The following is a 22,854-nucleotide window of genomic DNA, read 5'->3' as shown; positions in this document are numbered from 1 at the left end:
CCTCAGTGCCAGAAACAGAGATGGCAGCTGCAAAGAAAAGTCTGTAGAAGTAGTTAATTAAGATTTTTGTTGTTTGTGGAAATCAGCAGATGCACAACTATTGTTGCTGAAATGTAAAAACACCAAAACTAGTCGTCTGTTACTCAACAAACACAGAAGCTTTGGTGACCAGTAAAACCACAGCATACTTATCTATAAATAACCACAACTCCAAATGCTTCCTTTGTTTTAGTGCAAAAAAGTACGTTCTGAAAATGTTCACATTTAAGGAATTATCTTTTTACAAAACATCATGAACAACCTGAAGTTTCTGAAGAAAAATCACTTTAATTTCAGCAACATTCATCCTCAGTTTATCATTTCCACATTACAACTTCCAGATCACAAAGGAACACAATATTTAGTCAGTTAGAGACACAAAATGACAAAAGAATAATTTTACTTTCTGATCCAAACTTGTCATGCTCTAGAAATGGTTTTAAATTTCTAGTTTTACTAATTTACAATCTGCAGTTAATGTCTTCTCTGTAATTTTTACATTTTACTAAGTTATCCACATGTTTGACGAATCAGAAAATGAGTCTAGTTTCTGCTAAAACATTAAAAACTTCAGATAATCTAAAACTGCTCGTGTTCATCTCCTTCTACAAACTAGTTTCTGATTTAAAATCCAGAAAATGAGCTTTATGGACGTTACAGTCGATGAAGCTACTGTATGTTTGTTGATCAAAAAGCTTCCAAACGAACTAAAATAAACGCTTTAAAACAACGACACACAGCTGGATCAGAAGCAGACGTTTAGGAAAAGTTCCACCTTAAATCTGCCGTGAATCTCACCTCTATGTTTTAGTTTATGTACGATCAACATGAGTGATCAGAGGTTAAACGTGAAGCAGGAGGTTGTAGGAAATATTACGAAGGCAAGGCTGGTAAGAGCAGAGATTTCTTTAAGTGAGCAGAACAGCAGGTCAGTGTCTCCTGTCAGTCATTAAATGTGTTTCATTAACAGCTGCTGCTTCGTTTGGTTCCAGAAATCAGTGATCGGTTCGACTAAAACACAAACATGGAGTCCTAAAGCTAAAACTGCTTCCATTTTATTATTTAACTAGTGTATATATATTTAAAATAGTGCTTTTTATGTGTGTTTTCTGACATTTAAACTTCCCCCAGAGGATTAATAACTTCCTCTGTCTGTCTTTAACGTCTAAAAACTGCGGATTAGTGTCGACTTTAGATGTAAACGTGACAGAAAATGTGTTTTTGTCTGAATGTGTCGTCTGAGGCTCAAGCAAACTATAATGGAGTTTTTAAAAAAAATATTTTGTTCACAAAATTACATCCAGAAAATACTCTAAAGGTCAGCCACAGGGATATAAAGTAAGAAAAATAACCTCAAAAACATCCGACTACAACTTTATACGCTGCTTAATACGATAAATTAATGTCCCCACAACTAATCTAGAAGGGATTAAATGCTGCCCTGTTTTATACGGCATATATTTGCTCCTAATTTTGGAAGATTGTCCAGAAATATTCTAAAATGAGTAAAATGTCATCCAAAATAACTCAAAAATGCCAAAAATTTATCCAAAATGACTTAAATCCATCCACAGTGACTCAACTGTTTTCCAATATGTCAACATCTCATCCAAAACTACTGAAAGATATTCTAAAATGTAGTAGATAATTTCCTAAAAATGACCTGAAAATTGTCCAAACTGACTATAAAAATCCCTAAACTTACAAATAAAATGTGTAAAATGACTGAAACCTTGTTTTTCTCTGGATTATGTGGTTGTTTTCTTCTTTTGATTTCTGTGAATGAAGCTAAATTCTGATTTCAGCTGCATAAAAACAGTTTATTTTTCCATTTTGAACCAACATTTCCCGCCTCCTGCAGATGTTCTAACTTGCAGAATGACTTGTATTCTGGTGCTTTCTGTCTCAGACCTCCATCAGACTCGTCCGTCTGTTACGTAACTTTCTTCTAAAATAAACGTGACCAGAGTTCAGCCGTTTCCTCTTAATTTATTTGACATTTAGCTCTAAACTTGTGCTGTTCCCTCCAGCTTTATTCAGACACAGAGAATTGCATCAAAGTCCAAAAAAATTACCCAGAAAGTCTCGATTCTCCGGTGAAATAATTAATTATTGATCAGAGCATCACAGATTGTGATGAGAGTTTAGTTTGTCTAGATGTGATTTAGTTTGTAGCAGAGCAGAGAAAACGTTTGTCCTCAACCAGAAACATAAATCAGCAGTTTTTCAGTCTGAATGAATCATAGTTTAACGTAAAAATGTAGTTTTAGCAGCAGATTAAACCACTGTAACCTGGTTATTTACTGTTTAAATGATGAGAGATGATTTCTGAAAACAGAACGACTATTTAGTATTTTGGACAAATGGAATCACAATGACTTAAATCTGTCTGTCTGAAATCTGATTCAAATTCACTAAAAAAAATGACTAAAATGAGTAGAATCGTCCAAAATACTCAGAAATGACAAAAACATGTCCACATTGATAAAAAGTCATCCACAATGCCTGAACTATTGTCCAATATGTCAACATTTAATCCAAAATTACTATATAAAAAAGCTCCCAAATATCTATTTATAAAGTGAATAATGGAGATTTTAGGTTCCAAATAAATGACTAAATTCCCCTTTTACCCACTAAACTTGACAAAAAGAAGTTACAATGCAACAGAAATGGGTAAAATTTGGCTTGTTGATGCTGAAACATCTGTAAAACACAGGACAGGTAAAGATCTGCAAGATTTTAGACTCCAAATAAATTATTTAATTCTCTTTTTACCCTCTAAACTCAACAAAAAACAAGTTAAAATTTGACAAAAACAACTAAAATGTGTCGTCTGAACTGTTTCCAGACATCTTTGCTGCATATTTTCATATTTTTATGTCCCCTCTACATTAAATCCAGTAAATTCTTGTGTTCCTGAGTATATTCAGATCAACAAAGAGCTCCTGAGAATCTATTTATAAAGAGAATAAAGGAGAAGTTATTAAAAATGTAAATGACAGGAATCCTGAGGCTCTTTAATGGATGAAGAACAGATCAAACATCGTCTAACTTTAAATCCTCTGAAGATCAAACAAGAAGCTGCATTTAGAGAAAGATTTATTTTGCTAGTTTCAAATGTTCACGATGTTTTCAGCCAGAATCAGAGTTTATATGAGTCACATTATTAATACAGGATGGATGTTTGGTTGTTTATCATTTTACAGTGTTGAGATGAAGTTCAGAATTTGTGGATGATTTAGAGCAGGAATGTCAAACTCATTTTAGTTCAGGAGCCTTCAAACCACAGCATAATAACCGATAAATAACCACACAACTCCTAATGGTTCCTTTGGTTTAGAGCAAAATGTTCACATTTAAGGAATTATCTTTTTGCCAAACATCATGAAAAACCTGAAATTAAATTTCAGCAACATTCAGCCTCAGTTTATCATTTCCACATTACAACTTCCAGATCAGAGTGTGTCGACAAAGGAACACAACATTTAGTCACTTGGAACTGAACCAGAGAGGATTTACTGGAGGATCAAAACCACAAAAAAAGTAAAAAAAAAACAAACAAAAAAAACAACAAAAACAAGACAAAATATTACAAAAATGAGACAAAAATCGACAAAAGTGAGAAACAAAGTGACAAAAAATTAGACTAACGACACAAGCGAGACAATAAGGAAACAAAACGACAACAACAAGGAACAAAACAACGAAAACAATGAGACAAATGACAAGAGCACAACAAAGAAAGACGAAAAACAACAAAAACAAGACAAAAAATTACAAAAACAAGACGACAAAAGAACAATGAACAGTCTAGTATTTTACTTTCTGATCCAAACAACTTGTCATGGTCTAGAAATGATTTTAAATTTATAGTTTTACTAATTTACAATCTGCAGTTAATGTCTTCTCTGGAATTTTTACACTTTGAGGGCCGGATTGGACCCTCTGGAGGTCCGCTTTTGGCCCACGGGCCTCATGTTGGACACCCCTGCTATAGAGTTGTGGATTTTATTTCCAGTATTTTTCCGTTCCTCTGCTCTGATTAAACGACAGTAAAACGTCTCAGAAGCTCCAAGAGTCTGGATGGAACCAGACTTGAGAGCAGCTGCAGTGCATGCTGGGAGAGTGTGTTGTTGTTGTTGTGTGTCCTGATTTGTTGTTGTTGTTGTTGTTGTTTACTCCAGGCAGCAGACGAGCCTGCCTACCTGACTGTGGGGACGGATGTCAGCGCCAAGTACAGAGGAGCTTTCTGTGAGGCCAAGATCAAGACGGTTAAACGGATGGTGAAGGTGAAGGTGAGTCAGAGCCAACATCTGCACACATCTGGAGGATCTGCAGCGTCCAGACAACTGTTTTAACTCTCTTAACACGCTGAAGTCAATCAAGACAAGTAAAAATGCAACAACAATGACTCAGATTTGACTTGTTAACACTGAAAGACACAGGACAGGAAAAGGTCTGCATGATTTTAGGCTCATAAATATGTGATTTTTTTTCTTATTTGACTCTGAGCTCAATGGAAGTCAATTATTAACAAGTAAAAATGCAACAAAAATGACTAAAATTTGGCTTGTTGATAGAACGACATCTGTGAAAAACAGGGCAAGAAACAAGATGAAATGAGATCTGCATGATTTTAGGTCCTGATTATATGATTGAGTTCTCTTTTTACCATCTAGATGATATTTTGATACCTTTCAGATAGTTTTGGACAAGTTTTGAATAGTTTGGGACAGGGTTTGAGTTACTTTGGACAAATTTTCTGTAATTTTGAAACAAGTGATTTTGGAGGAGCGTCAAGATATTTTTACACACTTTAAATAGTTTTTAGACAAGTTTTGAATCATTATCTGGAAGTTTTTGGACAAATCTGGTCATTTGGGATGAGTTTCAAGACATTTTGGACAAAGTTTGGACAGTTTAGGTCAAGTTTTGAGTTATTTTGGAGAAATTTCAAGATATTTTGACACATTTTAAATTGGTTTTGGACAAGTTTTGAGTCATTATCTTGAAGTTTTTTGACAGGTTTGGTCATTTGGGATGACTTTCAAGATATTTTGGATGAATTTTAAGTAATTTTAGTCAGTTTTTGAGTCAAAAACACATCTGAGTTGTGGTAAAAACTGACACCAGATCAGTTTTCCATCTATCCAGGAGTCACAGTCTGAACACTGGATCTGTTTTCTGTTCATTTTCTCTTTAATAAGCTTCTCTCATCAGTATTATGGGATGTGTCGTAGTGTGAACAGCAGTGAAACGCTACAGAAACTCTAAATGACCTTTAACATCCAGCTGCTCTGATTGGCTGTTGGGGAGGAGTGATGATGCTGAGAAAAGGTTTCGCTTAACGAGCTGATGATGTCACGTGATGTCACAACTTCTCTTGGCTGTCTGACCAATCCGCTGCCAGCTTACAGCCTCTGGTTATTGGACAAACAGCAGCTGAGAGTTTAAGCTGAAGGTAGAACTTTATAACTGGTTCTGGTTTTAATCTGCTTCATCTCAGCAACCGTTTTATTAGGAACACGTCTGAACTACAGCAGCTGCCTTTAGGAAGCTTCTACACTGAACTGGAGCTGATTTATTTTGTAGTTTTATTCTGAAATCTGCTCCAGATATTTCATAACAACCTCAATAATTCAACCCCTGTGTCCTGGAGTCAGTTAAACATGAACAGCTGCTCTTTAGTCTACAGATATTAACTACAAAATACACTTTTATTTTAGCATTTATGAGGTAAAAAAGTTGCTTTTTTGTTTGTCAGACATGAGAAGTTGCTTAAATTTATGTGTAACTTCCAAAAACTGTGTGCAGGCGTTTATTTTAAATAAGAGTTTATATTTAAATAGATTCATTTTATTATTTTCTAGTGTCCTGAACCTATTTTCCAAATGAGATTTTCTTTGTTTTGCTGCTGTTTTAGCTAAACTTTGCAGTAAAATATCCCCATAACTGTTAAAATCTTTAGTTTACTCCTGGAGTAAAAGCAGACAACTAAACTCAGAGGAAACATTTTGAATTTTAGGGGCACGTTGTTGAAATACCAACAAAAATAAGCAGTAAAACGGAGAGAATTTTCACTTTCAGGACCACTTTTTGACATCGTCAGGCATATTTCTTTCCATGAGAGTTTTTCCTTCATCTCTGAGCATCAGAAAATGAGAAACTGATTAATCTCTAGCTTCTGTGGAACCATTATGATATGAATCTGGTGTTAAAACTTCATTTTGTGTTGATTTAATGAACATCTGATGTGTATTTTTAAACATTATTGCCTTCGAATTACAACTAGTTGACCAAACTGTCCAGCAAAATATTCTAAAGCTTCATTTTTAAAGTAAATATGCAGAATATTTGCAGGTTTTAGCAGCAAAATGTAAAGATGAAGTTGTCATTTCCTGGAGCTGTGAGTGTTTAACGGACTGTTATTGATCAGACTGATGATAAATAAAAACTCGCTGCTTTTTATAGTTTGTTTCGCAGCAGAAACCACAGCTGCTGTTGGTCCTCAGCCTTCAGATTTCAGCTCCGGGATGGAAATAAAAACACGTTTAACTGTTTCATCCTGATTCTGACTGTGTTCCTGTTTTGTGTCTCCAGGTGACTCTGAAAGGTGAAAGTACGTCCCAGGTGGTTCAGGACGACCAAGTCAAAGGACCTCTGAGGGTGAGATTATAATAAAAAAAACATGATGGAAGCTTTTCTGATCAAGAAATTTGATGTTTTTAAACAGAACCAGGTGTTTAGACTGAAACTAATGTTAATTTTATCTGTTAATTACGGCTGAATTAACATCCTGAGGGCCAAAAGTTGGTTGTTAGAGTCTGTTATTGTTTTATAAAGCTGGTTTATTCCATAAAAAAGCAACCAAATCTGACAGAAGTTCCTCCCAGACCTTCTCAGAATCAGCTCAGTCTTTATTTACTCATATTTTGATTTATTTTTGACAAATGTGAGCCATTTTGCATCATTCCTGTGTGTTTTTGAGGAAATTTATTGAATGTTTTGGACAATTTTGGGGTAATTTTAAACCATTGTTGGATAGTTTTCGATCATTTTCTTTGTAATTTTGGAACACTTTTGCGTTATTTGGAACATTTTTAAATAAATGTGAACTGTTTTAAGTCATTCTAGACATTTTTTTTGATGCATAATTAACAGAGGAATTCTGAACGATTTTTGTGTCATTTTGGACACTTTTTGAGTAATTTTGGATAAATTTAATGTAGTTTTTTGGAACTTTGGTGTCATTTTGAACATTTTTTGAGCCATTTTGGAAAAAATTGGAGCAATATTGTAATTGTTTATTTTCCATCATTTCTGATCCTCAGAACTTCATCAGTCCAGCAGATAGAACCATGACATTTAGGAGGAGTAACACGTCTGAGTTCTGTTAAAACTGACTCCAGATCAGTTTAAATCCATCTAGGTGTTACAGTCTGAACACTGAATCTGGTTTCTGTTTATTTATGTTCAGTATTATGGGATGTATTATAGTTGGAAACGCTACAGAAACTCTAAATGACCTTTAACATCCAGCTGCTCTGATTGGCTGTCGGGGAGGAGTGATGATGCTGAGAAAAGGTTTCGCTTAACGAGCTGATGATGTCACGTGATGTCACAACTTCTCTTGGCTGTCTGACCAATCCGCTGCCAGTTTACAGGCGCTTTTAGCAAAAGTTCTACCTTCATCCTGTGAATATTTCCAGAGTTCCAGGTCCTTGGAGTCCATAGAGGTGGGTCCAGATTTATCACTTTTTAATGGACGTTTTCCATCATTTCTGAGCCTCAGAACTTCATCAGTCCAGCAGATAGAACCATGACATTTAGAAGGAAAAACACATCTGAGTTCTGGGAAAGACTGACACCAGATCAGTTTAAATCCATCCAGGGGTCACAATTATTTTGGTGCATAATGGGGAAAATGCCACAACATAGTCTTCAGAGCCGTAAGCATAGTTTAGTCATTTTGGACAAATTGTTGACATTTGTTCAAGTCATTTAGGACATTGTTGTGCGATTTTGGACTCTTGTAGGTCATTTTGGATTATTTTTTAAATCTCATTCTGGATATTTTTTGGTCATTTTTGACATGTTTAACTCACTTTTATTCTGTTAGAAAACTGTTTTGCCAGTTAGTGAATTGTGTCTGTAGATGATCCTGGTTTCTTCTTTCATTGCCCTTCATAGTTCTGACCAACCACCTACCAACATGCTGATATGAGCCTTAAAGTTTACCCAGAATGACCTTGTTAAAGTTTTCTCTGTTGAATTATCAGAAAAAAATGAGAAGATTAGAAGACTAAGACTAAAATGGAGCTTTTTGTCCTTAAGACTAGACACAAAATATCATAACAAACACACCATCTCCACTGTGAAGCACGGTGGTGGCAGCATCATGATGTTTTTTCCAGAACTCAGATGTGTTTTTCCTCCTAAATGTCATGGTTCTATTTGCTGGACTGATGAAGTTCTGAGGATCAGAAATGATGGAAAAAGTCCATTAAAAAGTGATAAATCTGGACCCACCTCTATGGACTTCAAGGACCTGGAACTCTGGAAATATTCACAGGATGAAGATAGAACTCTGATCATTAAAGTTACTGGAGATGAAGAACCAGATGTTCTGAGGAGGTTTTGGGGGAACTTCTGTCAGATTTGTTGCTGTAAACATTGAAGAAGTTGTTGTTCTGCTGCTGATGGTGTGTTTTTCCTTCTCAGGTGGGTTCCACGGTGGAGGTGAAGACCAACGAGGGTTTATGCAGTGAAGCCGTCATCAGTAAACTGACCGACGCCAGCCTCTACACTGTGGGTCAGTGATCCCTGATTGGATAACCGCCGGGTCCTTCCTCTAACGAGTCACATGTCAAACCTCATGATTTCACTTTGATTGACGTCCACAGACGTCTTTCTGGGAAACTTGTGAGGTCAATCTGCTGATTCAGTCCCAGAGAATAAAAACAATCTGAGGAAAGAGGGAAAAAACAGCTTTAGAAATTAGATCCTCACACAGCGACTTATTCTGATTTATTACCGAGGGCATCAGGAAATATCTGCTTCTGTAATTTAGAAGTGGAAGTTTGTGGACGTAAAGTTGACTATGACTCCCAGGGTGCATTCTGGTAGAAACTGCGACGCCCAGGGTGCATTCTGGTAGAAACTGCGACTCCCAGGGTGCTTTCTGGTAGAAACTGCGACGCCCAGGGTGCGTTCTGGTAGAAACTGCGACTCCCAGGGTGCATTCTGGTAGAAACTGCGACGCCCAGGGTGCATTCTGGTAGAAACTACGACTCCCAGGGTGCATTCTTGGTAAAAAGTTGTGATCACTGAGCTGAAGATAAAACTATAAACACTTAAAAGCATTAAAGTTTTAATTCTGCTGATTATGAGGCTAGTTTAATTGTTGTTTTCACTGTCTCCATGGTAACAGCTGCCGAGGATCATTGGTATTGTAGTGTTTAAAGCATCGGGCATTATTAAGTGATGGATAGAACTTGAAAGTCTCAGGAAATGTAGTCAGAAAAAATGAAATTCTGGCCATTTACAGACGGGAGTTCAATTTTAAATTAAATTTTAATCTCTTTACTGCATACATTTATAGTTAAATTAGTCAAAAAGAACATTTCTGATCTCAACATAATCATTCTTAACAGATAAATGGTGTCTTTTTCACCATTAATGTGTTGATAATTAAGGATATCAACAATTCATGTGACAAATTGTACAGCTAAACTCTGATATTTACATTCTAAATCTGACTTTTTATAATTCTAGTTCAAGATATCTTTAATTTCTTTCATTTCAACATGTGTAAATTGTCCTTTTAAAGTTCTTAAATGAAGTTAAACTGCCCAGGATGATGTTATAAAATAGAAGTTTAGACTTTAAATACTGTTTAAGTGATTTAAATCGTACTTTAACCTCATATTTTAACTGTTTTGGGGGAAAAAGTTCTAGTAAATATCCACCCGGAGTCTGTGATGGAAGCAAACAGCAGCGACTTAATTAATTAATAATAATTCTAAATGATCCCTGATGTGTTTCTAACGTCTGATAAATGCTGCAGAGACGCTCTAATGAGACTCACCAGGTGTTTTCAGTGACTTCCGGCTGCTCTGATTGGCTGTCGGAGAGGAGTGATGATGCTGAGAAAAGGTTTCGCTTAACGAACTGATGATGTCACAACTTCTCTTGGCTGTGTGACCAATCCGCTGCCAGAAGCTGCTGGTATCAGAGGGGAATCTCTCAGCAGAAAAAAAAAAAATTGAATTAAAATGATAATAATCAGAACTAGAGATGCTATTTTGATTATTAAATGTTGCAAAAATTAATTAAAAACAACATCTTTGTTTAAATTCTAACTGAAAACCTCCAGAATGCTAAAATATCCAGCGACGATGGCAGAATAAAGAACTTTTCAGATGATATTTTTATATTTTTAGGTTGAGCTTTAGCTGCTGAAGATCAGTAAATGAAGATTTTTGTGTCTCCTTTTTTTTTTTGCTGTGAATGAGCCCTTGAGTGTCAGTTTCCTCAGTTATGGTTTAAATCAGAAAGATGAAAGCTCATTTGAGTAAAATACTAATATTTAAAGTAAAAAAGACCCTTCTAGCTGCATTTCAATACCCATTATTTGCCCATAGAGACAAGTTAGTGTATTTTTGAGCAGGTTAGAAAGCTAAAAATCTCAGAAACTAAACGTGTTTACTTTTTGTTTTCAAAAATCCACATTAAATATGTGTTAATTACTGTGTAAAAGTGACAATTATGGTTTTGTCACCTTAAAATCAGCCTTTATTTCTAGTCTTTTCATAGTCTGCCATGTTTCTACAGTGGTTCAGAGTGGACAAACTAAACTCCAGAGTTTTTCCTGCATTGAGAACAAATTAGAAGCACCAAAATGTTAAAAACTGAGAAGAAGAATCTAATTTTTAACCAATTTTGTGAATTGTGGTGTCATTTCTTTACTATAATAGACATATTTTTCTATATCAAATAATCAGAATTAACAGGAAAATATAGAGATTGTTGTCAAAAACAGCTGTAGAGACTCATTTCCTGTACAGAACATGAATTAATTTGCTTCTGTCATGATGAAGAAATTCAGAATAATGGTTCTAGAGAGGGCCAGTTGTGTTTTTAGTGACCGCTGTAGCCTCACTGCTAAACACCAATAAATTTTACAAACTACTACTTTAAGTCCTGGAAATAGAATCTGTGAATTAATTAAAGATTTGCTCTGCTGTGGCATCAAAAATTGATGCAAGATAAGAGAGAAAACTTTACAGTTTTGTGAAAATCCGCTGCAGAAATTAAGCATTTCTGGCCACTAAAATACAAAAACACCTCAGACAGATCCTCTCTTAAAGTCTCTCTTGTTCTCACCTGCCTCATCAAGGTGTGAAATCTTTCCAGAATGATGAAATATTCGGTCTTTACTGCTGTAAGTTTGCATCCTGGCAGATAAAACTGAGACTCTGGGTCGTTCAGGAGGTTTAAAGTGAATAAATGTTTCTGATCGTTTCAGTGTTTGACGATGGAGATGAGAAAACTCTTCGCCGGACGTCTCTGTGTCTGAAGGGAGAGAGACACTTTGCAGAGAGCGAGGTGAGTCTGTCGTTAATCGGTGCTTTTAAAGTGTAAAGATTTAAACAAACTAACTTAATGCTGCTTCAACACTAGACGCTGGATCAGCTGCCGCTCACCAACCCGGAGCATTTTGGGACTCCGGTCATCGGAAAGAAGATGAACCGAGGAGGACGGCGTTCGTCTCAGGCTGTGTGAGTCTCACTTCTTGAAATTATAGCGTTTATTTTTGAAAAACCGCCTTTACATCGTCCTGTGTGGTCAACATTATTTATAAAACACAACAACATAATAACTTAAACTGCATAAAAACCCTGAGAAAACTCAGAATAGTAGATTAAATTAACAACATTTAAAGCATTGTGACCCGTTTAGATTGTGAATTAGGTTTAATTCTGTATAATTTTTAATAATGGTTTTTGAAAAGCTATGAATCTGGCATCTAAGAATTTATAATAGGAATAAACCCGAGTAACAGTAATAAGTGAGCTTCAATGCTTATTCATGCAGGAATAGTGAATGAATAACTAAAAATGAACTAATAAATGTATTATTGTTGTTTTATCCAATTCAGAATCAGCTTTAATGGCAGACGGCATACAAGGAATTTGGCTTCGGTTGTTGTTGTCACTCTAGGAATAAGGAAGAGATAATAAAATAACTATCGGAGGAAAAATATATATGTATGTATGTACGTATGTACGTATGTACGTACGTACGTATGTACGTACGTACGTATACACAGCTGTTTACACATCTAGAAGAGAATACATGTACACACAGAATGACCACTGTATAGGTGCAGTATTGTGCAGAAAGTTAATAGAAGTGAGCAATATTCTATCTGAGAATGGCTCAGCTGTCTAGTAGGAAGAAGCTGTTATTATTATTATCATCATTATTATCATTATTATATGTGTGATATTATTCATTATTATTAGTTTCTGAGGTTAATCGGACGGCTATAGATGTAAAATTATGACTCCATAAACTTAGAAATAAAGAAGGGAACCGTTCTGGTCTAATCTGGTCTTCCTCTACAGACCATTATAAACCAGAGTCTTCTTCCTAAACTCCACTGTCGATTTCTGACGTCACTTCCTGTTTCACTTTCTGTTCACTTCCTGTGTGCGTCTCCAGGGCCGACGAAGAGAACGAGTCTTCGTCCAGCGAGGACGAGGAGGACGACCGGAGGAGGCTGAACGACGAGCTGCTGGGAGCCGTGTGCAGCATTGAGAACGTGGAGGAGTCCAGCAGCTGGTTCTTGGCTCTGGTAAACAATAAACACACCAACAACCAGCTAGTTTCCAGCTAAAAGACCAGATCATGTAGAAAACTTTCATATTGAAGCATTTTCTGGATGGAACTGCTCATGTTTGAACCGTCTAGTGCTTGACGTTTGGTTTGAAATGTCTTCGGTTCTCTTAGTTCTTCTGTTTCAGTTCCTCAGGCTGCTCTACAGAGAACTTAGTATTACGTTAGATATTCTACAAGCACAGACCAGCTCCTTTTCTCCTTATTGGATAATTATTCTCTGACTTGTGCAGCAGTTTTGAACTCTGAGAAACAAAGAAGTGTTTGTCGGCGCTAACTTTCCTTCTGAGCGTCCAGATTTCACAGAAATGCAGCTGAATTCAACTGTTTTTAACTCGTTTAACAGTCGCAGAGCAGCAGATTGATGTGACTGCAGGTTAACATATAGTTTTAATGTAACAGAAAAAATACATGAATTAGAAGAGCTTTATTGGGAATTTGGCTTCATCAACGCTTCCTCCAGCCTAATAATATATAACAAACAATGAACTGATGTCTCAACAGGTTGTTTTTATGTTTGTGCTGCAGTTGTCAAGAACTTGTTTTTTTCTGTGTGCATCAAGTTTTTCACAACAAAACTTTAATATCTATATTTTTGTAGCCTCAAAACTAAAATGTGCCTCCGTGAAGTCGAATTATTCAGCTGTTGTCAGAAGTGCAGCATTTCTTGGAGTTTTTCCTCTAATGTGCACTAAAGTAGCAGCTCGTATAAACACTAAATAGAGCTTTCTTGGCATTATTTACTCTGCCAAGGAGCGCGGCAGAGTTATGTGACCATCGGCGTACGTTTGTCTGTCTGTCTGTTAGCAACATCACTCAAAAAGCAGACTAACAGATTTGGATGAAATTTTCATTGAAGGTCAGAAATGACACAAGGACCAACTGATTCTGGCAGTGATGCAGCTTATAGTCTGGATCCAGGGAATTGTTAAAGATTTCTGTATCATTGGCAAATCGCGGCACGGCCTCACTGTCACCATGACAACAAGTGAACACTACATGATCACATGATTGTGATCCTGCTACAAATCCACCGCGAAGGACCACCAGTGTTTATAAAACTGTAACTGTGAATAATTCCTGCATTTTAAAGAAAGTTAAAATAGTTTTTAAAGTGATTTTGGACCCATTTTTGGATTTTTTTAACCCTTTTCAGTCATCCGAGACAATTAACTCATTTTGGACAGGTTTTGAACAGTAATGGAGGATTTTTTTAGCAAGTTCTGGACAAATTTGAGTCATTTTTAGTCATTTTGCACATATTTCGGGTCATATTTGACAAATGTTGACAACATTTAGAGAACATACTTATTTCATGAGGTCAAATTTGAGTCATTTTTGGAACCCTTCTAAGCCATCCTTGTTGTTTAACTCATTTTGGACAGATTGTGAACAGGAACAGAGGATTTTTTGAGCACATTCTGGACAAATTTCTAAACATTTTGGACAAATGTGAGATGTCTATATCATTGCCAGATAGCAGCACGGCATCACTGTAACCATGACAACAAGTGAACACTACATCAGCTGCCTGCTGATGATCACATGATTGTGATCCTACTACAAATCCACCACTGAGGACTTATCAGGACTTATCTATCAGAAATGATACCAGGAACAACTGATTAAATTGTGGGGGTGTTTCTGAGTCCCATCAATTCCCGCCATCCGCTACATATTTAGGTCACATGATTCAGTATCCGTACATAACGTACACATGCAGAACACACGCCTGTACTCAGGTCATTTTGTTTGTGGGTACATCTATATTAAATGGACACATTCTATGGAGCCGTGATTTCTGATCAATAACTGATAAACAAATGCTGCATTTCTAAAATTATGGGGGAATGCGCAGTCTTGGAGGAGGACTGTGCTCTGAGAGCTTTTCTCGTTGACTCTGAGAGTCGCCTCTCTGCTGCAAGAGATTTCTAAATCATCATGATGTATCTCAGATCTCTGCGTTTCTAAAATCACCATTTTGCAGCCGTCTTTGATGCTTTCTGCACAATTGGTTGTTTGACTCCAGCCTGTGATTGTTTGTACTGTTAGCAAATAACCACAGAAAACTTCAAATTATGGGTTTTGTTATCTTAGATTTTTATTTCAAAGAGTGTCCAAAAATAACTGTGATGAATTGTGGCGTTCTAGATGTATTTATATGAGGAGGTTCCAGGGATAAAATACAGAACTAGCGAGGTCAGAGGGAAGCAAACAGAAATGTAAATGAAAAGGAGAAGTTCCACATTTCCTCCACAGACAGATTCAGGTGAAATGGCTGACGATGACTCACTCAGGTGTGTTTCTCCTGCAGGTGGTGTCTCCCAGCTGTAACGATGAGCTGGTGGTGAAGAAGGACCAGTGTCTGGTCCGGTCGTTCGGCGACGGAAAGTTGTGAGTTCACATTGATTGGAAGAACCTGATCAGAACTCTTATATCCTCTTACTCTTAGTTCCTTCTTTTAAATTTTTACGTTTTATAATGTATATTTGAATGTGTTTTAACTTTGTTTCCTCTGTATGGTGACCTTGTGTTCTGAAAGGCGCCTATAAATAAAATGTATTATTATTATTATATCCATGTAATCGCACTGATCTCTTCCCTCCTCTCTGATGTTCCAGCTACACGGTGGCGAGGAGACATGTCCACACCGTTAACTCCCTCAGCCTCACCAAGTCTGAGTTCTCCAACAGGAGAGGTGAGAAACTACGACTCCCACGATGCACCAGGGCACCACTTTCTTCTTCTGCGTCTTCATACGACGTTTATCCTCCTGCTGCAGGTCTGGAAGCGGCCCAGATGTTCCTGAGGAGCAGGGAGGTTTCAGATGTCTGGAAGATGGACATGAGTCAGATCCTGGACTCGTCCTCCAGCGAAGACGAGGACGGCGAAGAGGAGAAGGAGAGCGAGGAGGAGGACGACGACGACGATGAGGAGAAGAAGAAGAAGAAGCACATAAAGGAGGAGGTGAGGCTTTGATTCAGTCGACAGTCGAAGTCGTTCTTCTAGCTTTGATCTAAAAACTCTCCTGTTTGTCCGTCCAGCCAGAGGAGGAGTTAGACCCTGAGGAGAGAGACCACTTCCTGCAGCAGCTCTACAAGTTCATGGAGGACAGAGGTGAGACGGAACTAAAGTACACAATGTAGCAGTAGAGGGTAAATGTAGAGTTAGAGGGTAAATGTAGTGTTAGAGGGTAAATGTAGTACTAGAGGGTAAATGCAAAGTTAGAGGGTAAATGTAGTGTTAGAGGGTAAATGTAGTGTTAGAGGGTAAATGTAGTACTAGAGGGTAAATGTAGTACTAGAGGGTAAATGTAGCGATAGAGGATAAATGTAGCGTTAGAGGGTAAATGTAGCGTTAGAGATTAAATGTAGTACTAGAGGGTAAATGTAGTGTTAGAGGGTAAATGTAGCGTTAGAGGGTAAATGTAGTACTAGAGGGTAAATGTAGTACTAGAGGGTAAATGTAGTGTTAGAGGGTAAATGTAGAGTTAGAGGGTAAATGTAGTGTTAGAGGGTAAATGTAGTACTAGAGGGTAAATGTAGTACTAGAGGGTAAATGTAGTGTTAGAGGGTAAATGTAGAGTTAGAGGGTAAATGTAGTGTTAGAGGGTAAATGTAGTACTAGAGGGTAAATGTAGTACTAGAGGGTAAATGTAGTGTTAGAGGGTAAATGTAGCGATAGAGGGTAAATGTAGCGATAGAGGGTAAATGTAGCGTTAGAGGGTAAATGTAGCGTTAGAGGTTAAATGTAGTACTAGAGGGTAACTGTAGTACTAGAGGGTAAATGTAGTACTAGAGCGTAAATGTAGAGTTAGAGGGTAAATGTAGAGTTAGAGGGTAAATGTAGCATTAGAGGGTAAATGTAGTGTTAAGAGTTTTAAAAAGTTACAAGCAGGATTTTAGATTCTATCCTGGAGTTTACAGGGAGACAATGAAGAGAAACTAATAAGGGAGAAATACCATCTTCTTTTTTTTTTAAGCTAGTAAAGGGGCACCATGACAATGACTTGTGTGACATTTAATGAACTCTGGACAAAACTTGATGCTAGAGACATATAATAGTGACTCATGTATCCTGTAGCATCATGTGTCCGTGGTTTAAAATAGTAATATCAATGCCAGTGTGCCAGATTTGTATTATAAATTAGTCACTTATTAAGTTTGTGTACCACTGAGACCAACTACTTTGTCATAATGTGCCCTAAACTTTGACCGTTGAAGTTGGTGCTCAACCTTTTACTACATGATGTAACTTCAGATTATTATGGGATGTCTTGTTGACTATAAACTGGAAAATCCACTGTTCTTTCCTCACTATATTTAACATACTGCACGTTGTGACACACTAGATCTATTTCTGCTGTACTGTGTAGTTTGTTAGTCTGGATGTTGTTGGGTTTTTCTCACTTGTGTTTTTTTTTTTTTCAGGGACTCCCATCAACAAACCTCCAGTTTTGGGCTACAAAGATCTGAACCTGTTCAAGCTGTTCCGGCTGGTTTATCAGCTGGGAGGCTGCCACAAGGTGAGCCGTCGTTAATTAACATCCACTGATCTGACCATGGATTCATGGAGTAGTTCCCACTATTAAGTTAGCCCCCAAATATTTAGATTCACCAGGTTGAGGAGCTTTTTTAAACAGAAAGGGTCTAAATTTTCAGATTTTAGCTTCTTCACTGTAAATATTTTCAGATTTTATTTCATCTCTACCAATAATAAACTGAATATCTTACGTTTTTGATCGTTCAGCTGATAGATTAAAGCAGAAAATACTCAGATCCTGCTGATCTGTTGAGCTTTATTAACCAACGTTCTGGTTTCTGTGTTCCAGATTGAGTCCGGTACCGTGTGGAAGCAGGTCTACATGGATCTGGGGATCCCTGTTCTCAACTCTGCCGCGTCCTACAACGTAAAGACGGCCTACAAAAAGTAAGAGAGTGGAGAATAAAGAGCGTTCTGTTGGGTCAATATGTCTGAAAAACTGCTGAACGGGTTCCTCTGCTGATTGGTTAAAGAGGACAGCTGTTATTTAGGTCTCTGAATTCCTCATTGAGCAGCAGATCTTTGTCTTTGCTGTGTCGTAGAGATGTTTCAGCGTCAACAAGGCAAAGTATCGTCATTTTTGTTATGATTTTGCTTGTTTTTATCAACTTCCTTTGAGTTCAGAGAGTAAATAGATGAATAAATCACATGTTTAGGGTTTAAAAATGTTCAAATCGTTTTCTGTCCTGGCTTTCTGTGTTGTATCTCCAGATGTTTGTGTCAACAAGGCAAATTTTAGTGATTTTTGTGGCATTTTTACATGTTTTTGTCGAGTTCACTTGGTAAAAAAGAGAATTAAATCATTTATTTGGATTCTAAAATCATGCACACCTTTTTCGGAACTGTTTTTCTGTGTCCCATCTCCAAATTTTAGTCATTTTTGTTGCATTTTAATTTATTTTAGTTGCTTATTTCCTCTTTTCTGTCAGCTTCTATTGAGTTTCACGTGGTAAAAAGAGAATTAAATCATTTATTTGGGGCCTAAAAATGAAAAAGGAGCAAAACAAGGGAGTAGTTTATGCAAAATAAAATAAGCTGTCATCATTATTCACCCAGAAAACCACTAAAATACCCGATGAGCAGCAGGAGGATGTAACCTAGCCACATTTTAGTTGTTTTGTTGAGTTGATAAAAAATAGCCTGTAATCTTGCAGATCTTTTCTTGTCTTGTGTCTTACAGATGTTTCAGTGCCAAATTTTAGTCTTTTTTGTTGTATTTTTACTTGTTTTCATCGACTTCCATTAAGTTCAGAGTGCAAAAAGAGAAATAAATCACATATTTTATATATATATCTTGAAGAAAAATGAGAAATAAAAACCTAAAACCGCTGAGTTCAGAGGGTTAAATGTTTGTTTCCCTGGTTTGTGTCTTCAGGTACCTGTACGGCTTCGAGGAGTACTGCCGCTCTGCCTCCATCACCTTCAGAACCATCCATCACAACAACCCCCGCCCTCCTGCACCACCAGCCAATCAGAAGCCAGCAGGGGCGGAGCCTAAAGAGCCCACCACGCCGCAGGTGAAGGTGGAACCTGTGGACGAACACAAGGAGGAGACTGAGTCGGACAGCGAGAGCGAGGAGGAGAAAGTGAAGGAGATGCAGTCGTCCCCGAGGGTGAGGCGTTGATGTTGTTTACGTTGTTTTACATCGTGGGTCCGTCGTGTTTACGTCGTGTTTACATTGTGTTTGCGTTGTGTTTGCGTAGTGTTTACGTCGTGTTTCACATCGTGTTTACGTCATGTTTACGCTGTTTGCGTTGTGTTTACGTTGTGTTGATGTGTTTACATTGTGTTTATGTTGTTTGCGTTGTGTTTACATCATGTTTACGTTGTGTTGACGTGTTTACGTTGTGTTTCCGCTGTGTTTACATTGTATTGATCTGTTTACGTCGTGTTTACTTTGTTTATGTTGTGTTTGTGTTTATATTGTGTTGACGCCGTGTCTACGTTATGTTTACGTCGTTTTTACTTTGTGTTTACGTTGTGTATGTGTTTACGTTGTGTTGACACTGTGTCTAAGCTATGTTTGTCGTGTTTCCGTTGTGTTTGTTTCCATTTTGATTACGTCGTGTTTACATCATGTTTCCACCATGTTTGTGTTTATGTCGTGTTTACGTTGTTTGTGTTTACGTTGTTTGTGTTTCTGTTGTGTTTACCTTCCTGTGATGTCACACGGGGACTTCCTGTCTAATCTGAGCCGTCCGTTGCTCCAGGGGAGGAGGAGGTGCGTCGGGAGTCGGGTGAAGCTGGAGAGAGAAGCTCCGTCCAGACCGGAGAAACGAGGAGAGAACATGGAGGAGCAGCAGAGGGAGGTGAGGAGACGCAGCAGCAGGAGGATGGACGACTCCGAGAAGGGCTCAGACGAAGACGAGGACGACGAGGACGACGAAGACGAGGAGTTTAAAATGTAGGAACATTTAAAACATTACTTCAAAAATGTCACATGAATCACTTTGATAAGAAATGTTTTTATAAATTTTAAAAAATATATATTTTTAATTAAATACGTAAATCGGAAAATGAAAATATGATTCATCTGCAGCGCTACATAAATATGACTTTATTTTTTATTTTAAAAAAAGAAAACGTGGACATCCTGTGAGGCGTTGACGTTTTGTTGCTGGATTATTATCGATCTGATAGAAATGTTCTGTGTGTTTAACAGGAGTGAGGATGAGGACGGAGACTCGGTGACGGGGACGAAGGTTCGGGTGAAGTACGGCCGAGGAAAGACTCAGAAGATCTACGAGGCTCACATCAAGAAGACGGACGTAGACAACGGAGAACAGTTCTACCTGGTTCACTACTACGGCTGGAACGTCAGGTAGGAACTCAGAATTTATTAAACCCTGGAGAGAAAACAGGACACAAAACGACAACAACAGGACACAGAACGACAAAAACAGGACACAAAATGACAAAAACTGGTCACAAAACGAGAAAAACAGGACGCAAAACAACAAAAACGAAACACAGAATGACAAAAACGAGACAAAAAAATGACAAAAACAAGACAAAAAAATGACAAAAACAAGACAAAATGACAAAAACAAGAAGCAAAACGACAAAAACAAGGCACAACGACAAAAACGAGACACAAAACGAGTGGGTTCTGCTGCTTTGCTGACCAGGTGTGTCTGATCTCAGGTACGACGAGTGGGTGAAGGCCGACCGCATCATCTGGCCGGCAGAGAAAGGAAGCAAGAAGAGGCAGAAGAAGAAGGTGAAGGTGAGACTGAAGGTCAGGGGGTGGAGTCAGTCTGATGATGTCATCACCCAAACTAACACTCTGCTCTCCGACAGAACAAAGACAAGGATGAGCCGGACAAGGACGAAGACAAACCGACGGCAGCGCCTCCGAAGCCGACAGGAGCGAAGCGAGGACGTCCTCCCATCAGAACCACACCGAGCAGCGCTGCCGGACGCAGCGTTTCCACGACGCCCAGCAGTGAAGGACGGTCCAACGGAAAGAACAGGATGGAGACGACGTCCAGCATGGCCAACGGAGACAGTGAGACTCACTGAGCACGCTCAGAACAGATGAGGACGCTCATTGGTTGAGACAGAATGTAGTTTTTAAATGTCGTGTGTGTCTCTGCAGATACTCCTCGCAGGAGAACCAGGAGAACGTCTGGCATGTACGACTCAGATCGAGCGTCCAACGGTGAGAACAGCATCGATCCATTCACTGATCACTTATTGGTTATTATTAATAATCAATCAATCAGTCAATCAACTCCTCTCTCACCCTGCAGAGGATTCTGGGAACTCATCAGATGACAGCGAATCAGAAGATCCGCCTGACAAAAAGCCGTTGCCGTGGCGATCGAGGGCTGAAGCCCAGTCCTGCCCGGTGGAGGAGGAGGAGGAGGAGGCGCCAGAGGAGGAGGAAGAAGAAGAGGAGGAGGAAGAGGAGGAGCCGAGTGAGGTTGCTGATGTCACAGCTTCTCCTAGCAACGCAGTAACCATGGCAACAACAGCACAACCACCAGCTGCTGCAGCTACACCTCCCAGCATCCCTCAGGAGAAAGTCCTGAGCCAACCGGAGGAGGAGGAAAAGGAGGCGGAGCCTGAAGGAGACGCCACCGTGTCGCCGCCTCCCCTGGAGAACAAAATGTCTCTGGTTACCAAGACGACACCTGTCCAGGACAAAATGTCTCCTGTTACCAAGACGACACCTGTCCAGGACAAAATGTGTCTGGTTGCTAAGATGACACCTGTCCAGGACAAAAACAAGATGTCTCCTAAACAGGAAGTGATCGCTGAGGCATCTCCTAGCAGGACGCTGCCGCCGCCCGACAATGTCAGCAAAACTCCTGAGAGACTGCCGGCCGCCGCCGAGGAGGACGACCGCTCCCCCCCTCTGTCCTCCCCCAGGGTCAAGGGTCGACGGACCAACCTCAGGGAGGGAGGCACTGAGACTCCTCCCAGAATCCCCGTCTGTAGCCCCGCCTCCAGCCCCTCCCAGACCGCCGCACTGTCATCGCCTCCTCGTGGCGTCCTGAAGCGGCAGGATGAGCCGATGGTGGTTCTTCACTGCCTCCCCTCGCAGCGCCTCCCCCTCGAGTCTACCGCCGACGACTCCGACACTGACTCGGCCACCGAGGAGGAGGAGGTGGAGGACGACGGCGAGGAGAGAAACGCCGCCATCAAACGAAAGGCGACGGAGCAGAGAGCCACCGAGAAGAAGCCCCGCCCAGACAGGAAGCAGGAGGACGCCGCTTCCCCCAAAACCCCTGCCGCCACACCCAAGATGGCTGCCGGAGCATCTCCAAAAACCTTCCCCTCGCCGGTGCTCTCCGAGAGGCGGAGCGAGGCGGTGACGAAGGCGGAGGATTGGCCCCGCCCCGCAGAGGAGCCGTCAGAGGAGCGTCTGGTGGGTGGAGGCACAAAGGAGCCTGAGGTGCATGCTCGGACACCTCCCCCCGCCCCCGAGACCGCGGGCCCCGCACCTGCCGAGGAGCTGGAGCCGCCGATGGGCCCCGAGGCGCTCGTCTGCCACGAGGTCGACCTGGACGACCCCGACGAGAAGGAGAAGCCCGTCTCCTCGGAGCACCTCCTCCTGATGATGCGGGAGCAGCAGGCTCCGCCCCCACTGCCCCACCTCCTCCACACTGCCCTCCCCTCCCCCCGCCTCCCCAAGCCTCAGGTCCGCCCCTTCTTCCCCGTCGCCACACCAAACTCCGCCCCCTGCCCTGAGGAGCTCCACTCGGCCAAGAGCGGCGGTGAGGAGGAGCGAGGAGCAGCGAGGGCGGAGCCTGAGGGCGACTCCAGCCCCGGGTTCGACGCCTCCTCGTCCTCCACCTCCCTGCTGTCACTGCAGGACAGCAAAGATCGAGGTAAGAATGCACGGAGACAAACGCCGCAGCGTG

The 22,854-nt window shown here is 39.8% G+C and overlaps 1 protein-coding gene and 2 non-coding genes across 3 annotated transcripts in view; all 3 read left to right on the top strand.

Moving 5' to 3' along the window:
- arid4a (AT rich interactive domain 4A (RBP1-like)) overlaps positions 1–22,854 on the top strand; it is a 31,788-nt gene that overhangs the window by 3,192 nt on the left and 5,742 nt on the right. Inside the window, exons 3-21 of the mRNA XM_023294597.3 lie at positions 4,227–4,337; positions 6,643–6,708; positions 8,764–8,854; positions 11,570–11,649; positions 11,725–11,822; positions 12,769–12,901; positions 15,257–15,336; positions 15,564–15,640; positions 15,725–15,909; positions 15,987–16,059; positions 17,373–17,467; positions 17,774–17,871; positions 18,860–19,097; positions 19,696–19,889; positions 20,148–20,306; positions 20,630–20,711; positions 20,786–20,993; positions 21,084–21,146; positions 21,238–22,821. Of these exons, the coding sequence (XP_023150365.1) occupies positions 4,227–4,337; positions 6,643–6,708; positions 8,764–8,854; positions 11,570–11,649; positions 11,725–11,822; positions 12,769–12,901; positions 15,257–15,336; positions 15,564–15,640; positions 15,725–15,909; positions 15,987–16,059; positions 17,373–17,467; positions 17,774–17,871; positions 18,860–19,097; positions 19,696–19,889; positions 20,148–20,306; positions 20,630–20,711; positions 20,786–20,993; positions 21,084–21,146; positions 21,238–22,821 (3,715 nt within the window). The remainder of the gene's footprint in view (positions 1–4,226; positions 4,338–6,642; positions 6,709–8,763; positions 8,855–11,569; positions 11,650–11,724; positions 11,823–12,768; positions 12,902–15,256; positions 15,337–15,563; positions 15,641–15,724; positions 15,910–15,986; positions 16,060–17,372; positions 17,468–17,773; positions 17,872–18,859; positions 19,098–19,695; positions 19,890–20,147; positions 20,307–20,629; positions 20,712–20,785; positions 20,994–21,083; positions 21,147–21,237; positions 22,822–22,854) is intronic.
- LOC111585192 (small nucleolar RNA SNORD53/SNORD92) lies at positions 5,356–5,441 on the top strand. Its single transcript, XR_002747807.1, has one exon. It is a non-coding gene; the product is annotated as a small nucleolar RNA SNORD53/SNORD92 (small nucleolar RNA).
- Positions 7,603–7,688, top strand: LOC111585193 (small nucleolar RNA SNORD53/SNORD92). Its single transcript, XR_002747808.1, has one exon. It is a non-coding gene; the product is annotated as a small nucleolar RNA SNORD53/SNORD92 (small nucleolar RNA).

The sequence above is a fragment of the Amphiprion ocellaris genome, chromosome 20 (assembly GCF_022539595.1).
Source record: "Amphiprion ocellaris isolate individual 3 ecotype Okinawa chromosome 20, ASM2253959v1, whole genome shotgun sequence".
Taxonomy (NCBI): Eukaryota; Metazoa; Chordata; class Actinopteri; family Pomacentridae; genus Amphiprion; species Amphiprion ocellaris.
This window is presented reverse-complemented; position numbering and strand designations above follow the sequence as displayed.